Here is a 17,263-nt window from a genome sequence, read left to right as displayed (position 1 = left end):
TACATTGCCTGCCAGAACAGATCCTATGAAGATGAGGGAAAAACTGGGACTTTTCCTAGAGTAAATTTCAAATACCATTTTTTAAATTTTTAAATTATTTAAATTTCTATTACAGCTGTATTTGTTGCTAATCTTGAGATTATACTATTTTGACAAGCTTGTAGTTAAAGATCTTAATCCATATTTTGAATGCAAAGAAAAGATGAATTTGAAAAATGAAAATGCAATGAAAACCCCTTCTTTTTTTCTCATCAGATCCTTCAGATGATGAAACAATTGAGAAACCAAGTGATAAGACAGCAATACATCAAGATCCAGATTCCAAACCTGCTGTGAAAAAGAAAAGAAAACAGGTCTGTAAGTTTAGCAATTATGCAGAGCACTTAAATGATACCGTGTCGGGGAATGTAGTCCCCATTCTTCCACTAAAGGGACAGATTTCTTCACTTTTTGTCTAATCTGTTCATGTAATAAGATTTTTATCATAAATTGGGAGGGGGTTAATTATTTTTGCAGTATTTGAAAGTGGTCTCATTCAAGTATAATTCAATCATAATTTAGCTCTTGCTTTGTGTGAGTTGATATTGCCAAGCTGGTCGCCTGCAAAAGTGACTGTCTAAGGATAAATGCCTGAGTGGTGTTACCACTGTTTTATCCTCTTCCCTGTATACACAAGGTCTTGAAAGCTGTGTTTTAAACATTGTATGACATCTTCACCCATGCATGTCCCCTTTGAAATGTCCACATGAGGAAGAATTTAGGTCTACACGGATTGATGTTTCCATAACTTTGCACTGCTAAAAGCTTCCTTTAGAACCATTAAGAACTTTGTTGTTCATCGGTATGTGGAATACACCCAGGAAACAGCAGCAAGGTCATTGGCAGATAGCATCACTTTAGCAGAGCTAGAGCTCAGCTGGTTTTAAGAAGTCTCTTGTCTGAAAATTAGTTTCTTCTGTCTTCCTGGTATCGAACTGGAGAATGGACTGAATGCTTGTCAAGGAGCTAAAATGACATTGGTGGCTATCTCTCCTTGAAGTTACGGATATTAATTTAGACCCTAGGTCAGTATTAAATTCACGGTATGATGCCTAGGCAATAGACCAAGTGAAAATCATTTGTAGGTATGTTTTTTTTAGTAACAGAGAAGTGTAAGCAATACAGTAATTACCATGCATTTGGGTGTCTTTCCAAGGGGACCAAGGGTGAAGTGAGCCAAATGTCTGAACTGGTTCAATATTTTGATTAGGAAAGAGAGAACTGAGCAATACAGCAGAAAGCTGTATTGCCCTTCTACACACCTTACCTGGGAATCAGATGTGAGGAATTCAACTCAGTGAGAATGCCTATGGAGCCCTTTTTTATCAACACTATCTTCATGTACACATTTAGAACAAAGTTAAGATGGTTTATTTGGAGGAGTTGCTTTGTTCATTCTGTGAGAACACTAGAAAGGATAGCCAACACAGGTTACCCTCCTGAGGTAGACTTGGTCTGCTCACCTGTAGCACAACACCTGCCCCAGCTCTTCTTTTAATATAAAGAATATCAGTCTGTATTTTGGAGCAGGATAAGTTGATCTTCAGTCATGAAACTCCTGGGTGCAAAGGTTTTGTGGGAACTCAGTCATGTGTGTGCTGTTGTCTTTTAGAGCAAAACACTTGCAAAGTTGGATGTACTTACAGAACGCCAGTAGGTTTGTAGTTCTGGTGCATGTGACATAACCTATTCTACTCACTCATCTCTGCCTTATTCATGGGCTGGAAGCTATTCTGCAGTGGACTTGGCATCTTAAAGCCAGTCAGGAGACAGCCAGATAGAATTATGAACATTTATGTTTCCAGTCTGCAGACTGTCCACAGACTTACAATGAAATGAATGATTTGTCTCCAATCTGAATGGAGCATTGATGTGTTTACTTTGTCACGAACTCCAAAAGTCAGAGTATATGGCTGACCTAGAATGTAAACTTTCACACACACACAAGAATGTTTTCACTTTACATTTGAATTTCCAGTAACTTGGCAACATGTAAAGAAAAAAAAAAGTTGTGTTAGAAATATAATACAGGAAATATTTTATGTTATGTCCATGATTAACAAACAAGGAATTTATGACATTTTAGTTCATAAATCAGTGGTCTCAGCACAAATTTCCTGTTTTCTGCATTTTAAGAACTTCCATGTAAAAATAGCATAAAAACACAGAGCACAGGGGAGCCATGTCAAAACCCAGCAGGTTGTCTGCTCTGTGTCTTGCATAAGAAAAACATGCAAATGACCTTTTCCTAAGGGTGCCGTGCAAAGAGCTATTGCATGAGTAGGTAGGCAACTAACATTTGGTTAAGGGTCAGAAGTTCAGTCTAGATCAGATGCCTAAATATTTTGGATTATAGATCATCAAAGCCATGTAGATTTACAGCCATTCACCACCATGAAGTTTATTTTTCTCTTATGGCATTATTTTTAATGTCTGAATAAGGTGGACACTTGTTAACAGCATGCCATGCCTAAATATATATACATGCTGCTGTAAAGGAGTTTTTTTTCAGTCCTGACATGATTCTCTGAGGAAGCAAGGCATTCCCTACAAGCCCGCTGTGTACTTCTGTTGTCATCAAAAGAAAAGGCTACACACTGCCTTCAAAAAGGAAGCCAAGACATTTGATGATACTTTTAAGCATTTGAATGAAGGGTTACCAGTGAGAAAATATTGTTTCTCTTAGAGACTTCTTTTCAGCTCTGCATTTTGTTCTTTTTCACATACATGTAGATACTGTTTGGGAGCGCACAAGGTGTTTTGCAGATGTATATAAAACAGTTCACAATGTTTGTGAAGGAAGAAATGAGCCCAAAGTGAATGAGTGGCATTTTTCTGTATTCTGAAAGGCTCATAAACAGTGGTGACATTTTGTAGGATAAGGAACCATCATATTCTACGGGAAGAATGAGATTCAGATTGGCTCCATTCTGGCTTTTTGATTGCTTGGTAGTGTCTGTTGAGTAAATCAATCCAAAGGCTTGGTCTCTATGTAGAATGTAATGGTAAATATGGAATTTATGGTTAAAACACCTGGCAAGTGGTCTTCAAGTATCTATGGACAGCTGGGATGCATAAGGGTAGAGCAGGACCTGAAGGCAGAGGGTAGCTCTGTTTCTGTCTGAATGTCTGGGAATGCTAACAACAGGGCTAGGAATGAGGAAATGTATGGTGTTGTTCTTAATAAGCACTTGAATCTGAGTCAGGACGGAGATTTAAAAAAAATAAACAAAAATAAAAACACAAAACTTATGTTAAACCTGGAATGACTTAGCTGAAGTGAACAGTACTTGCTGTATCTTGATTTTTAGTGAAAATAGTATCTGCTTATTCCTGACAAAATCACAGGGACAGATCTTCACTTGCTGAGGGAAGATACATTTCCAACCACAGCTTCTCATGGCTAGGTATTGATTCAGGCTGCATTAGATTCCAGCCCTAGCTACTGAGTGCTTTGCCTACTCTAGCCAGTCCCCAGACAAATCTGCTCTGGTAGCTCCTAATTATAATGTAAAGCCTCAACCAGTTTCAGACACAATTTTATACATTACTGCTACTTTAGCAACTGCAGTGATTGTATCGTGACACAGAAAATGGGAGTAATCAATAGAGGTCATTTGTTTGTGGGGAACATGGTTGTTCCCTGTTTTCTATAACTACATTATCAAGGCAAGTCGGGAGAAAGGGGGAAGTGAAGACATAACATGAACAATTAAACTCCCCCAAACACCTTTGATAAAGATATGAGAGTGGGCATGGAAAGGTACAAATGTGCTGGCCAGGCTCATTTGGTGCAAGTTGTCATGAAGCGCCCTCCTGTCAGGGTGGCAGTGCAAGAGGTGGTTGGAGGGGCTCAGCTATTCTGAGCATCTGTTAACTTTCCTTTGACCCTGTTGAAGGTACCCTAACAAGGGAATGAAGGAGCAAATCCTCTGACTTTCAGCCAGGCTCCTTTTCCTGCTGATCCTTTGCCTCCAGGCTCAGGGACTGGTGGTCCATGAGCTATTAATGTACGATGTTGATGAGATTTCTCCATGGCCTCTCACAGGAGCAGATTTTTCCAGGCAAATGCATCCTAGTATCAAGGAGTTTTTTCCTGCAGCTCAGCCCATTTTCCCCTTCCTTCTCTGAGTCCTTTATAAACCTGTGTATGCAGAATCATTTGCATTTCCAGGAAGTGGAAGTCCCTAAGAAAGAAAAAGAGAAGAGAATTGCTATGCTTGTAAACCTGTACCTTGCTTCCTCTCTTGGACAGCTTTAGGTGGCTTTCAGACAAATCCTAACCCTGATTTATGTGAACAGGGACTCTGTTACAAATGGACCGGTTCAGCCTGCTTGCTCAGGCACAAATGTGGGTTAAAAATCGCAACACATGTGTTGGATGAAGATTATTCTGAAATGCAACATGTATTTTTCTTACACACATTTGACCCTGCCTGCTATGAGAAGACAAAGCACAAATGGGGCAGAACAAATCTGAAACATGTTTTCCTAAATTTTGCATTACAAATGTCAAAGGAAATGCAGAGCATGATTATTGACAATTATTCTCACCCTTTTCTACCGTCTTTCACCATCTGGATGTTCACATTAGACCCAGATATTTCAGAGCGTTATTGGCAAAATTTGGAAAAATGATCACATGCAATAATAGAGATTAAAAGTATATAGTTGTTGACATGTTTTGTTCATGTTTTCCTCTTTTTTTATTTTTAATTTATCAAAACCCACTTCTCTTTATTTTATGAAAATGTGACTGCAACCTGTATGATTCAGCTTTCCATTCTTTTATTCCTCTCTTGGTTACAGCAACATAGATCTCAAGTCCAAAATTACTTCAGATATAGGTAACTGTAAGAAATTGATCTCTTCTACAGGTGGGGACATTTGGGTTTGTTTGTTTTCCCTAGCCAGCATTATATTTCCTGTATTCCTTTCTCTCTTGCTTCCCTTTGTTGATTTTGTTTTTTCCAGGTGATCAGATATCTGATACTGAATCTTTTTTTTTTTTTTTTGAATATGTGCTTTGCAGCCTACAGAGTGTTTTCTTAGTCAGCCCGAAGAAAAACAACAAGAGAGCGCTGTAAAAGCAAAGAAGAGAAAGAAGGTATGAACGTCCTGGGGGTGTGGGTGGTGTTGTATAATTTTGGGACAACCGTGTGATGTGAAGCAGCATAACATTGCAGCCTTTTTCAGATAAGAGTAGAAATTCACACTTTTTTGACTTTACTCAAAATACCCGTTCCTCACCTGAACTGAAACCCGCTCAAGGGTTTTTACATCCACATACAGCTTGCAGGTGTGGCACACTGGGAAAATGTAACTATCAAAGAAAGGTGGCATTTCATTCTGCAGAATCTGCCCAGTTTCAGCTGTGTGGCACGGCTTCAGCTTCTGTCACATCCTTTGCACCAAGAACTGTCCTCATTCCCTCTTCTCCTCCTAGCATAAGTATATAAATAAATACTCTGGATTGCCCCCCTGGCCATGCTCCATCCTCACCCTCAACAGCACACACACTCTGCAGGCTAGATGAAAATAACATGGCATCAAGCAAGTTAATTGTCATTTGGGACAGCCTGTGTAAATATTTGGCTCCTTCACAAGGCAGAGAGGTGGCTTTTTTATATTATGTCAGGCCTCTTAGTCAGCTGGGGAATGGGAAGAAGGAAGAGTGGGATTTAGCTTTAAATGCAGCTCTGGCAAAGCGACCGCAAAGCTGGATCCACTGCTGCCAGAGTGAAAGCATCCCACCACAAGAGTGGTGAACCAGCCCTAGCAAAGAGACCCCATTCCCTGGCAAACAACAGGCACTTGGTTACACCTTTAGTTTCACTGGCACACTAGGGCAACTGAGTTAACATACACAGCCTGTTAGCAAATTCATCAGGAAATATTTATCAGGCTGATCTATTGTTTCCAAACAAACTGCAGTCTCCAAAAAAAATAAGGAAAAAAAAAAAAGGAAAAAAAGAAGGAAGGAAAAGAAAAACTTTACTGTTAAGCATCTGGAACAAATTGGAAGAAAAATAATAAAACTTCCTGCGTGAGGAATGTTTCCCCACAGCTCTCCTCGAAGGAAGAGAGTTTGCTCAGGTGTCCTTGCTCATACTCTTACGGACTTTCTTGTTAGTATTAGGCTTCTCCCCTCAAGAGTGCTGTAATTTTCCTGGAGGGATCAAGTGGCCCAGAGAGTGATATAATGGTCCTGAGGAACAGCCACTTACGCTGAGTTACCAAGTGAAAGGAGTCTGATACTTCTGTGTTATTATCTGCTAAAGAAGAGGTTCCCAAATGCGGGTCACTGAAGAGGCTGGGGCTGAAGAAGAGCATTTCTCCCTAGTGCCCTGCCTTCAGTATTTGTTAGGAATAACAAATAAAAGGTTTGTTTGTAGGCCTCATGAGAAGGCTGTGCGTACTGCAGGTGGCCTGTGGCCATGCCTGGGAAAGACAATTATTGCAAGGCAGAAAAATACAACAGTGTAAAATGGCGCTGAAGCTTGTGAAGGAATGCCACAGGTTCAGGCACTACAGAAGCCAACCAGCTGCATATCTACTGAAAGTCTTCCAATGACTGGAGGGGGGTTTGGGTCATGCCAAAGGTAGGCCAAGAGGAAGGTTTAAGCACTACAGATACCCACCACCCCTCCACAGCTGCCAAAAGTGGTTCTAGGCCCACCTTGTCCCTCCACAGTCTCACTTTCCCTCACAGATATATATCCCGTTGCCATGTCCTAGCCACACTCTTCATCTCTTTTTCACTTCCAGGCTTATACTGCCACACATCCTCATGGCAGCAAGTTAATTTTAGCTTACGCAGCTGAGAAACCTCAAGCTGGCCTTTCACAAATTAATCGTTTCTCAGTGAGAATGGATGAGGCTTCAGATCCGTGCCATTCTCTCCAGACTGCCTCTATCTGTGAAAATCTGCTGTAATCTAAAATGCTGGCAGATCATTCAGGTAACAGGAATATTGAGCTGGTCTACCACCGTGATCCATTTAATTATGTGAAAAAATGCAACAATACTTTCTTTTCAGTGAAAATTCAGAGCTGTTATTTGCTAACATTCCTAAGGCATAAAACTCAATCTCCATGAATTCATGTTAAGGCTCAAAAAAATGTTTGGTTTAAAAATATATGTATAGTCTGGAGGAGCAAAACAGATGCTGAACTCTTTCTGCTAGACTTCTGTTTTTGTGAACTTTGAACTCATTTTCATCATACTTCCCATGATATGATGTATACTATTAGTCTAGCTTACCACCTTTTCTTCCAAAAAGAGATAGTTGTCCTATTTTACTCAAATTATAGGTGTTTTACACAATCATTTGATTCCTGTAATTAATGCTTGAGTAATAACGGTAATAAAAAAAAATAATAAATCAAATTTCAAACTGATACTGATTAAGGAGGTATTGGGGAGGTATTGGGGAGGCAAGGACAATCCCCAGACATGGACTGTATATCTCGAAACAAGACACTGGAACTCATGATAAGGAAGCGGCAGACGGACAGAGAAACAAATGTAAGGACTATAAATCTCAAAATTGGACATTGGAATTCATTATAAAGATACAACAAACGGAAGAATTGGCAACAACCAGCTCTCGCAATTAAGAAACTTGCCAATTCAGCAGATTCCTGACCAAAGGTGAAAAGTACACTGTGAGGAAGACTCGGGGTCTTCCTCCCAAAGACCCCTGCCCACGTCCCAAAGACCCCTGCCCACAATTCTTGGGAGGCTCTACGCAGGCGCAAGGTGCCAAAAGGCTAATTAGCATGAGAAGCGAGGGAAGGCGGGGATAGGTAATGCATATGTATAGGCGCTTGTAGAATATTGATAGATTGATTGTATAAATTCAAGACTGCTTTCCGCTTTGGGTATGCACGATAGGTGGAGAGATCCCCCGTGCATCCAGCGCTGCAATAAAGAATATACCACTTAAAGGAATTTCGGCTTCGATCTTTGAATCAATCTGGCACCCCAGATGGGACAACCTCTCTGCCGGACCGCAGGACCCGCTGGGGACAGGACTCCCTAGGGTACCCCCGGGATTTCCCGGAGGGACTCCTCGACTCACCGGATCACTGCGGAGGCAGACAAGGACCCCATCATTGTAAGTGAGTATATTCTTTATTCTGGTTTGGTTTTCTGGTAGACCGGTCGTCTGGGACTGTCCAGTAAGTCGGAAGGTGACTTCTGCAGGACAGTATTGGGTATATACTTTGTGGTTAGTACCACAAGTATATCTGGGGACCTTGGGGTCCATCTGTATCTGGAACTGTCTGTAAGTCAGAAGGTGATCTTCTGCGAGGCAGTGTTTGGTATATACTTTGTGGTTAGTACCACAAGTATATCTGGGGACCTTGGGGTCCATCTGTATCTGGAACTGTCTGTAAGTCAGAAGGTGATCTTCTGCGAGGCAGCGTTTGGTATATACTTTGTGGTAAGCACCATAAGTATATTTGGGGACCTTAAGGAAAGAGCTCGCTTTAAGGTCCATCTGGAATTGTGTTGTTTATTTCGGTTTTCTGACTCATGGAGTATGGTATTTAACTCTGGTTATTGTTACTGTGATTTTGGCTATTTTTCTGGTGGTAATAGTAGGTTCGTGGCATTGTTATAAGAAAGATATCGTTATGGTGTTACACAGTTCGGTTTTCTGACTTATCGCATGTGGAATTTGACTCTGACTATTGTTATTGTGATTTTAGCAATATTGCTGGTAATAGTAGCTTTGTGACATCGCTACTGAAAGATATTGCGTGCCTGTAATTTTGTGAGTGATACGTTTTTGTGATACGCTTTTGTAAGTAACACGTGTATTCTGAAAGTGTAAACTGGAAAATGGGGGGGCGAGTAAGCAGTGAAATTCCTAAGAAAAGTGCGTTAGGATGTGTTTTGAGTCACTGGAAGGATATTGGAGGATCTGCCGGTGGAAGTGTGAACAGGAAAACATTGATAAAATATTGTAATCAATGGTGGCCGCTTTATAAGCTGGAATGTGGAGAAAAGTGGCCCCTAAATGGAACTTTAAACTCTAATGTTTTGCTACAGTTAATGTTGGTTTTGAGAAGGAGAATAGGATGAAATGTTGTATACTGATGTTGTTTCAGCATCTTGGTGGGAAAAGGTACGGAATTAAGTTGGCCCCTGACTGAGCCTTTGATGTTGGCATTAGAGAAGTACAGGCTGGAGAAAGATAAAGGAAGTGTTAAAAGGGTTGTTGAAAGTGTTAAAGGTGTTTGAAGTTGAATGAGCAGGGAAAGAGGATGTAGGAATGTTAATAGTTCTGCCTCTGCTCTAGGCAAAGATCTTAAAATCATGGGTGTTAGCCCTTTGGGGCAAATGGATCATGATGGGTCCGAGAGAGAGTTGTTATGGAAACAGAAAAACAGTTAACTCTTAAAACAACCTGAGTTCATGTGCGAGCTCAGATTACCGATGGGACCGCTCAGGGAACTGTGGACAACTGCATTCCCCTGACCGACCCCACTGAGACCCTAATCATCCCTAAAATTATGAACGGCTAAGTAAATACTAAAATCTGGATGAATTGGGAATTGAGAATATGCTTCCAACAAGGTCTAAAAGAAACCCCTACGGAATTTTTGGACCAACTCTGAAATGTAATGAAAATAAATAAATAAATAAATAAAACAAAACGGTTTGGACCTGGCTTCGGAGGACAAATTGACTAGCCTTTTTCTAGGGTAATCATTGGTCCCTGATTTCAACAGGAATAACGGGGACCTGGGGAATCTACCCTAGCGGATCCTCCACTGATTATAATGAAGCTAGGGGAGGAATGGAAGTGAAATTTCTTATTGATATGGGGCAACGTATTCAGTTCTAAATCAAGCATTAATGCCTTCACAGAATTATTATGTTAGGGTAAAAGGTGTGTTGTGGTTTAACCCGGCTGGCAGCTAAACACCATGCAGCCGTTCGCTCACCCTCCCCCTCCCTCTCTGAGACGGGGGAGAGAAATGGAAAGTGAAGCCCGTGAGTTGAGATAAAGACAGTTTAATAAGACAAAATCTAACTGAAACCAGGACAAGGTGTAACCGAAAAGGCTTATTTTTGTGAACCTTTGAAGTACAAGTTAGGGAAACAATGGGGCATACACAGATTTTTATATACGCCTAACTCCTCATGGGCACTCTTAGGTAGAGATTTATTAGAGCAATTAGGAGCAGAAATTGTCGTTGAAAAAGGGAAAATGAAATTAAGAATAGGAGAAGAACAACTAATAAATGTGTTAAGCTTGGCACTAATACAAACTGACCCTAAAAGTGAAATACCTTTAGAGATCACAGATCAATATGTCCAGGAGTTTGGGCTACCAAAGTCCCTGGAAGAGCAAAAATGTGACCTTAATAATTATTAAATTAAAGCCAGGAGAGAAACCCGTTAAGGTTAAGTAATATCCTTTGAGGATAGAAGATAGGAAAGGAATTAAAGAGATAATTGATAAATTTTTACAGTATGGATTATTGATTGAATGTGAATCAGAATACAATACACCCATATTGCCAATTAAAAAGGCAGATGGAAAAAGCTATAGGTTAGTTCAGGATTTGAGGGCCATAAGTAAAATCACTGAGGATATACATCCAGTAGTGGCAAACCCTTATACTTTGCCGACTAAATTAAAGAATAGTCAAGTCTGGTTTACCGTACTGGATTTAAAAGACGCCTTCTTCTGCCTAGGCTTAGCCACAGAAAGCCAAAACCTATTTGCCTTTGAATGGGAAAATCCCAATTCAGGCAGAAAGACGCAGCTCACGTGGACATTACTACCTCAAGGATTCAAGAATAGCCCCACTATTTTTGGAAACCAATTAGCAAGGGAACTCGAAACATGGATGCCTCCGGACACTGAAGGTGCTTTGTTACAATATGTAGATGATCTCTTAATAGCTACCGAGACTAAAGGGAGCTGTATTCAATGGACTATAAGTTTTCTTAATTTTCTGGGTTTAAAATGGATATCAAGTCTCTTGACAGAAAGTCCAGCTGGCTCAACAAAGTGTGACCTATCTGGGATTTGAAATTTCGGGAGGACAACGAGAACTAGGAACTGAACATAAGGAAGTCATTTGCCGGACTCCAGAACCTCAAACGGTAAAGGAGCTACAAACCTTTTTAGGAATGACAGGTTGGTGTCGCCTTTGGATTTATAATTATGGACGATTGGTAAAGCCTCTATGTGAATTGATAAAGATTAACCAGTCAAAGTTAGTCTGGACTGGAGAAGCACAAAAAGTCTTTAAACAAGAATTGATGATTTTAAAATATCAAGCAATATTAGTAGAACTAGATGATGTGGAAATTGTGGTCACTAACGTCGTAAATCCAGCTTCTTTCCTTAGCGGAACTCTGGATGAACCTATAACTCATGATTGTATAGAAACAATAGAGACTGTGTATTCTAGTCGACCCAATCTTAAGGAAGAACCTTTAGAAGATGCTGACGAATCTTGGTATACTGATGGGAGCAGCTTTGTAAAACAAGGACAACGTAAGGCAGGATATGCTGTTACAACTGCTCAACAGGTAATCGAGTCTAAACCATTACCCCCTGGGACATCCGCCCAGAAAGCAGAGATAATTGCTCTTACACGAGCACTGGAACTAGCAGCAGGAAGGAAAATAAGTATTTGGACAGACTCTAAATATGCATTCGGCGTGGTACATGCTCGTGGAGCGATATGGAAAGAACGTGGATTGCTGACTGCTCAAGGAAAACAAAAAGAAAACATGCTGAAGAAATTTTAAAATTGTTACAGGCTGTAAAACAATCAGAAAAGGTAGCTATGATGCATTGCCAAGGACACCAAAAGGGAAACTCTGATTTTGAAATTGGAAATCGATTGGCAGATCAGGAGGCTAAACAGGCAGCTGAAATAACTGAGGTGAAGGCATTGTCTTTAATACCAGACGGTAAAATCCAAACTATATATATGAACCAAAAAGCCAAATTATACAAAAGAAGACTTAAAATTAATTGAAGATTTGAAAGGTAAAATGAAACCAGATAGATGAGTATATTTAAAAGATAACTGTGTAATAATACCCTCTAATTTGATATGGCCCATAGTTCTTACAGAACACAATAAAACACATCGGGGAGCTGACACATTGCATAAGAGCCTGAGTCAGACATTAGTGGAACAAAATTTATATACAACAATAAAACAAGTAACTCAACAATGTAGCATTTGCTTACACAATAACCCCAATACCAAGAATAGAATAAAATTTGGAATAATCAGTAAAGGGAATTATTCGGGGCAACTGTGGCAAATTGATTTTTCAGAACTCCCTAGAAAAGGGGGGTATTGTTATTTACTGGTTCTGACTGACATGATTTCAGGAAGGCCTGAAGCCTTTCCCTGTCGAACAAACAAAGCAAGAAGAAGTGGTTAAAGTCTTGTTAAATTAAATAATACCATGCTTTGGGATTCTAGTAGCAATGTCTTCTGATAGAGTTTCACATTTTTGTGTGCAAGTGGTACAACAGATAAGTAAGATTCTAAAGATATTCTAAAGACAACTGCATACTCTTTATAGACCGCAGGCAAGTGGACAGGTAGAAAAAATGAAACATTTAATTAAACAACAAATAGCTAAAATCAGACAAGAATCTAATCTGTCATGACCTCAATCCCTCCCTTTAGCATTACTTAGAATTTGAGTTAAACCTAGAATAAAAAGGGAATTTGAGTCCCTTTGAAATCTTATTTGGAAGGCCGTATCCATTTCTATTTAGTGGAGAGGATCGAACACAGTTAGGATTAGAATATTTATATGCATATATAACTGAACTTCAGAAATAATTAAATAAAGTACATAAATTTGTTCTCAGGACCTGGGCTAGACGGTTGGATCAACCAATCCACCCTTTTAAGCTCAGGGATTATATATATAAAGACTTTTTCAGGACAACCCCTAGAGGAAAAATGGAAGGAAAGTGGACGGGACCATACCAGGTATTACTGACAACACACACCGCCATTAAGATTAAGGAGCAAGCAGCTTGGATCCACGATTCAAAGGTGAAAAAGGCCCCGGCGAGGAAATGGACCACGACCCCAATTGGACCAGCAAAATTGTGTTTTTCCAGATCCTAATGATTGTGGGGATATGGTTGTCAGATTTGGGATGGGCAACTTGGGACGAGAACTTACACCTGACCTTAATACAAACTGTATCTCAAGTGATTAATAAGACGAACTGTTGGGTATGCACCCATCTGCCACAGCATGGGAATAAGGGTATATCGTTAATTGGGATTCCCTTGCCTGCAAACTTATCTTGGACTAATTTGTGGGAAAACACATCTTGGGTCAAAAAAAATATGAAGAAGTTTTGGAACTAGAAGTTAGTAGCTTTGTGCCATTGGAATCTTACTATGTATGTGTACAAAGGTGTAACCCGCCTAAGGGTATGGGAAAACAGGATTGTATAAATACAGGTACTACTTATGTGGGAAATCAGACATCTTGTAATCAAACAATTGATATTAGTACAACTAGCAGTTGGGCAAATTCAACCAGCTGGCCAGTTCCAGAAGGAAAAGGGTGGTATTGGCTATGCAATGATACAGCCCGTAAGGTCTTGCCCGAGAACTGGAAGGGAACTTGCACTCTTGGAGCAGTAGTCCCCAGTATGACAGTACATGATGTAGTGCCTCGAGGTTACTTGAGAAATCATATCTGGAGAATTAGACGAAAAATTAACAATCCATTGATAGAGAGACACACCGCTTTTCATAGTTTTGTTCGATGGTTTATCCCATGGTTAGGAGTGAATGAATTGGAAAAGGCGATACTTAATATTTCTGCAATTATAGAGAAGTTAGAAAACAAAACTCTGGATGCTATAAAGGCTCAACAAGAAGAGATATCTAGTTTATCACAGGTAGTATTACAAAATCCGATGGCCCTAGACTTGTTACTGGCCGCTCAAGGGGGAGTCTGTACAGTAATAAATACAAGTTGTTGTATGTATGTAGATCAGAGTGGAAGGATCTCTACCGACCTGGAAGAAATATGGAAGCAGACAAGGGTCCTACATGAGATCAGTAAAGATGATCTTTCATGGAGTTTTAGTGAAATATGGAATAAGTTAACCGCCTGGTTGCCCAACTTCCAATGGTGGGAACAAGTGTTCATTGCTCTAATCACATTAGTAGTGTTAGGAATATTTGTGTGCATGTTGTTTAGATGCCTGCTTTGTTGTGTTACTGTAAATAATGAAAGTATCTGATGCAAAAGAATTTGCATGGGAAAAGAAAAGGGGGGATTGATTAAGGAGGTATTGGGGAGGTATTGGGGAGGCAAGGACAATCCCCAGACATGGACTGTATATCTCGAAACAAGACACTGGAACTCATGATAAGGAAGCGGCAGACGGACAGAGAAACAAATGTAAGGACTATAAATCTCAAAATTGGACATTGGAATTCATTATAAAGATACAACAAACGGAAGAATTGGCAACAACCAGCTCTCGCAATTAAGAAACTTGCCAATTCAGCAGATTCCTGACCAAAGGTGAAAAGTACACTGTGAGGAAGACTCGGGGTCTTCCTCCCAAAGACCCCTGCCCACGTCCCAAAGACCCCTGCCCACAATTCTTGGGAGGCTCTACGCAGGCGCAAGGTGCCAAAAGGCTAATTAGCATGAGAAGCGAGGGAAGGCGGGGATAGGTAATGCATATGTATAGGCGCTTGTAGAATATTGATAGATTGATTGTATAAATTCAAGACTGCTTTCCGCTTTGGGTATGCACGATAGGTGGAGAGATCCCCCGTGCATCCAGCGCTGCAATAAAGAATATACCACTTAAAGGAATTTCGGCTTCGATCTTTGAATCAATACTTAAGTGTAACAACAGCAAACCCCACAAAAACAGCTTTCATTTATGTTTTAGATATGGTGGCGTTTTAGGTGAGTGAACAAGATTTTTTTATCTTCAGGGTCTTGGACCATTGTTGTCAAAGTATCTGGACTTGCTTCTGAAGTCTTCATTCCCACTAAACACAGTTTTGTTCCATTGTAAGAGCTTTTCCTAATTAAGCTCTAATTAATCCAATTACCTTTATGAAATTATGGAGGAACATTTATTTACTATGTTGTTAGCTACTGAAAGAGCAAAAATGGTATCCTACCATACTTAACCCTGTTGCTTGTTTTTTAGAAGAAAATATCTGATGTTCTGGAAAAATCCTCTCCGAAACCTGGTGTCCCTGAGGATCTACAGAATCTGCTTAGTCAACATTTTGGTGCAAGACGTTCAGTGATTGAAATAGAGGAATTAACACTGTCAGGTAATTTATCCTATATTAATAGATAAATAATGTGACACTGGTGAATTCTTTTTCCGTAGAAGAATAGGGATTTTTTTCAGACAGGTCTTAAGAGTTGTACTTTTTATTGAAATATTTTATTATACTGTATATATTTTATACTTTGCTCTTTAGTAAATAAGTTAATTTATTTTGAACAAATATTAGGATTTCTTCGAGTTGCAAGAGTGAAAAGAAAAAAAATACCATTTTTGTTTCTCTTTATTATAAAGAATTAATTTTAGGAGCTCACCTTCCTCATAGAAATTGTATGATTCCTTAGTATGTTCCAAGACACTGACTGAGAAAGAGAGTGAAAATAGTTTTCATTTCTGGGATTATCTGCATCTATCCAGATGCATAATAAGAGGGCTGAGAGGAGTAGACAAAACAGTAACAAAACATGATTCTGACATGGTTATGAAATATTGAACACAATGGATTTTCAGGGAGTGGCATGAAATGAGATGGTAGTTTTGGTCCAAGTTTAAAGCAAACAAGTTTTAACCATGACTATAGCACCCTCTTGGTTTCCTTTATTCTGTCTCCAGTTAAAAGCCAGAGAGAGAAAAGGCAAGGCAGGACAGAGCAGGGTTAGCTTCTCTCTGTCAGCTAGAGGTTGCCTTAGAGGTAAAGGCAACACTGAACTTGTGTGCCTCTCACTCCTACAGATGAAGAGGAACTGTCCATTATTTGTTGAGATGGCATATGAAGAACAAACTGCCCCATTAACACATTTGCATGCACCATTGATACTTCTTGAACTGCAGGTGACCTATGCCCAATCTAGCACCCTTTTAGCCCAGCAGTGCTGTCTGTCTTTTAACATTTAAACTTGTCTTTCTAGATAAATATGCTCCTCCTTATTATCCGTGATTCTAAGTTGACCCTTCTTTATTTCTTTGGGCTATGTTCAGCTTTCTTATTAAATCAAGAAAACCTGGAAAAGTCCCATATAGATTGCTTTGAAAAGCTTGTGTTAAATATTTCTAGACATTCAGAGTTTTTAGCAAATAATAAATTGCTTTGGTTTGTTTCTTATTGAAAGAGGCCTTTAGGCTAATGAAGTGACCCATTTCCACATGGATTGGCTCTTGGGTTGGATGGGGATTTTTATTTTTGTGCTGGGAGTTGGAGGCTTGGAGACCCAAGGAGTTTACTAACTTCTACAGCTGTCAAGTCATTCATGTCAAAGCACTGAGCAAATAAGCAAATATTTGGATCTGTGTGTTCTTGTTAACTGACACAGTGCAGAAGGGCAAGTTTGTAGTCAGCGTGGTCTCTTGCTACAGGTTGGAGCTGTGTGGATTTTTTCCCTCTTTCTGAAACTTTTATTTAAATTTGTTGTTAATACTCAGTTCTGCTGGAGCATTTGTGAAAAGTCAGTGACTGAAGCTTATATGCTTTAGAAACCATCTTTTAAATTGTTCAGTCAGTAATGAGACTTAATGTATTCAGAATAGCAAACCAACAGCTAAGATATTTTGCCCATGGGGAAAGAGGACTGTAGCGGATGGTTAGAGCTCTCCTATTACCACCAAATATTTATGGTACTTTACCAGCTACTGCCCTTTGCCACCAGCATCAAATGCATCTTTTAAACATAATTTTAAAATTAAATCAGCTGCTGATCCTTCATTTGTACACAGTGAGCTCCCTTTGGAGTTCAAGTCCCAGTAAATGTCAATCTCTGGTTTTAATAGAAAGGATTGGGACAAAATAGAAGTATTTAGCAAGACAGCACCCATTAAATGGAAGATGTAGTGGTGGAGAGTGGCTATTCTCAAGAAGCTGCACAGGCAGGACTTCTGGCAGGATCCAGCTATAAACCAAGTTTGTCACACTGCCTGTTGCAGTAGAAACCAT

At 39.7% G+C, this 17,263-nt stretch overlaps 2 protein-coding genes across 9 annotated transcripts in view; both read left to right on the top strand.

Moving 5' to 3' along the window:
* The window catches only part of TOMM70 (translocase of outer mitochondrial membrane 70), a 287,143-nt gene extending 281,997 nt beyond the window's left edge, over positions 1 to 5,146 (top strand). For both annotated transcript variants that reach the window (XM_038175607.2, XM_072044665.1), the window contains exons 16-17: positions 256 to 353; positions 5,072 to 5,146. The gene's annotated coding sequence lies outside the window, so the exon portion shown is untranslated. The remainder of the gene's footprint in view (positions 1 to 255; positions 354 to 5,071) is intronic.
* The window catches only part of CMSS1 (cms1 ribosomal small subunit homolog), a 239,064-nt gene that overhangs the window by 212,599 nt on the left and 9,202 nt on the right, over positions 1 to 17,263 (top strand). For all 7 annotated transcript variants that reach the window (XM_072023207.1, XM_027462728.3, XM_072023217.1 and 4 more), the window contains 3 exons: positions 256 to 353; positions 5,072 to 5,146; positions 15,250 to 15,379. In XM_072023207.1, coding sequence (XP_071879308.1) covers positions 256 to 353; positions 5,072 to 5,146; positions 15,250 to 15,379 — 303 coding nt within the window. The remainder of the gene's footprint in view (positions 1 to 255; positions 354 to 5,071; positions 5,147 to 15,249; positions 15,380 to 17,263) is intronic.

This window comes from Anas platyrhynchos, chromosome 1 (assembly GCF_047663525.1).
Source record: "Anas platyrhynchos isolate ZD024472 breed Pekin duck chromosome 1, IASCAAS_PekinDuck_T2T, whole genome shotgun sequence".
NCBI classification, from domain to species: domain Eukaryota; kingdom Metazoa; phylum Chordata; class Aves; order Anseriformes; family Anatidae; genus Anas; species Anas platyrhynchos.
Note: the sequence above shows the minus strand (reverse complement) of the source record. Positions and strands in the feature narration are given on the sequence as shown.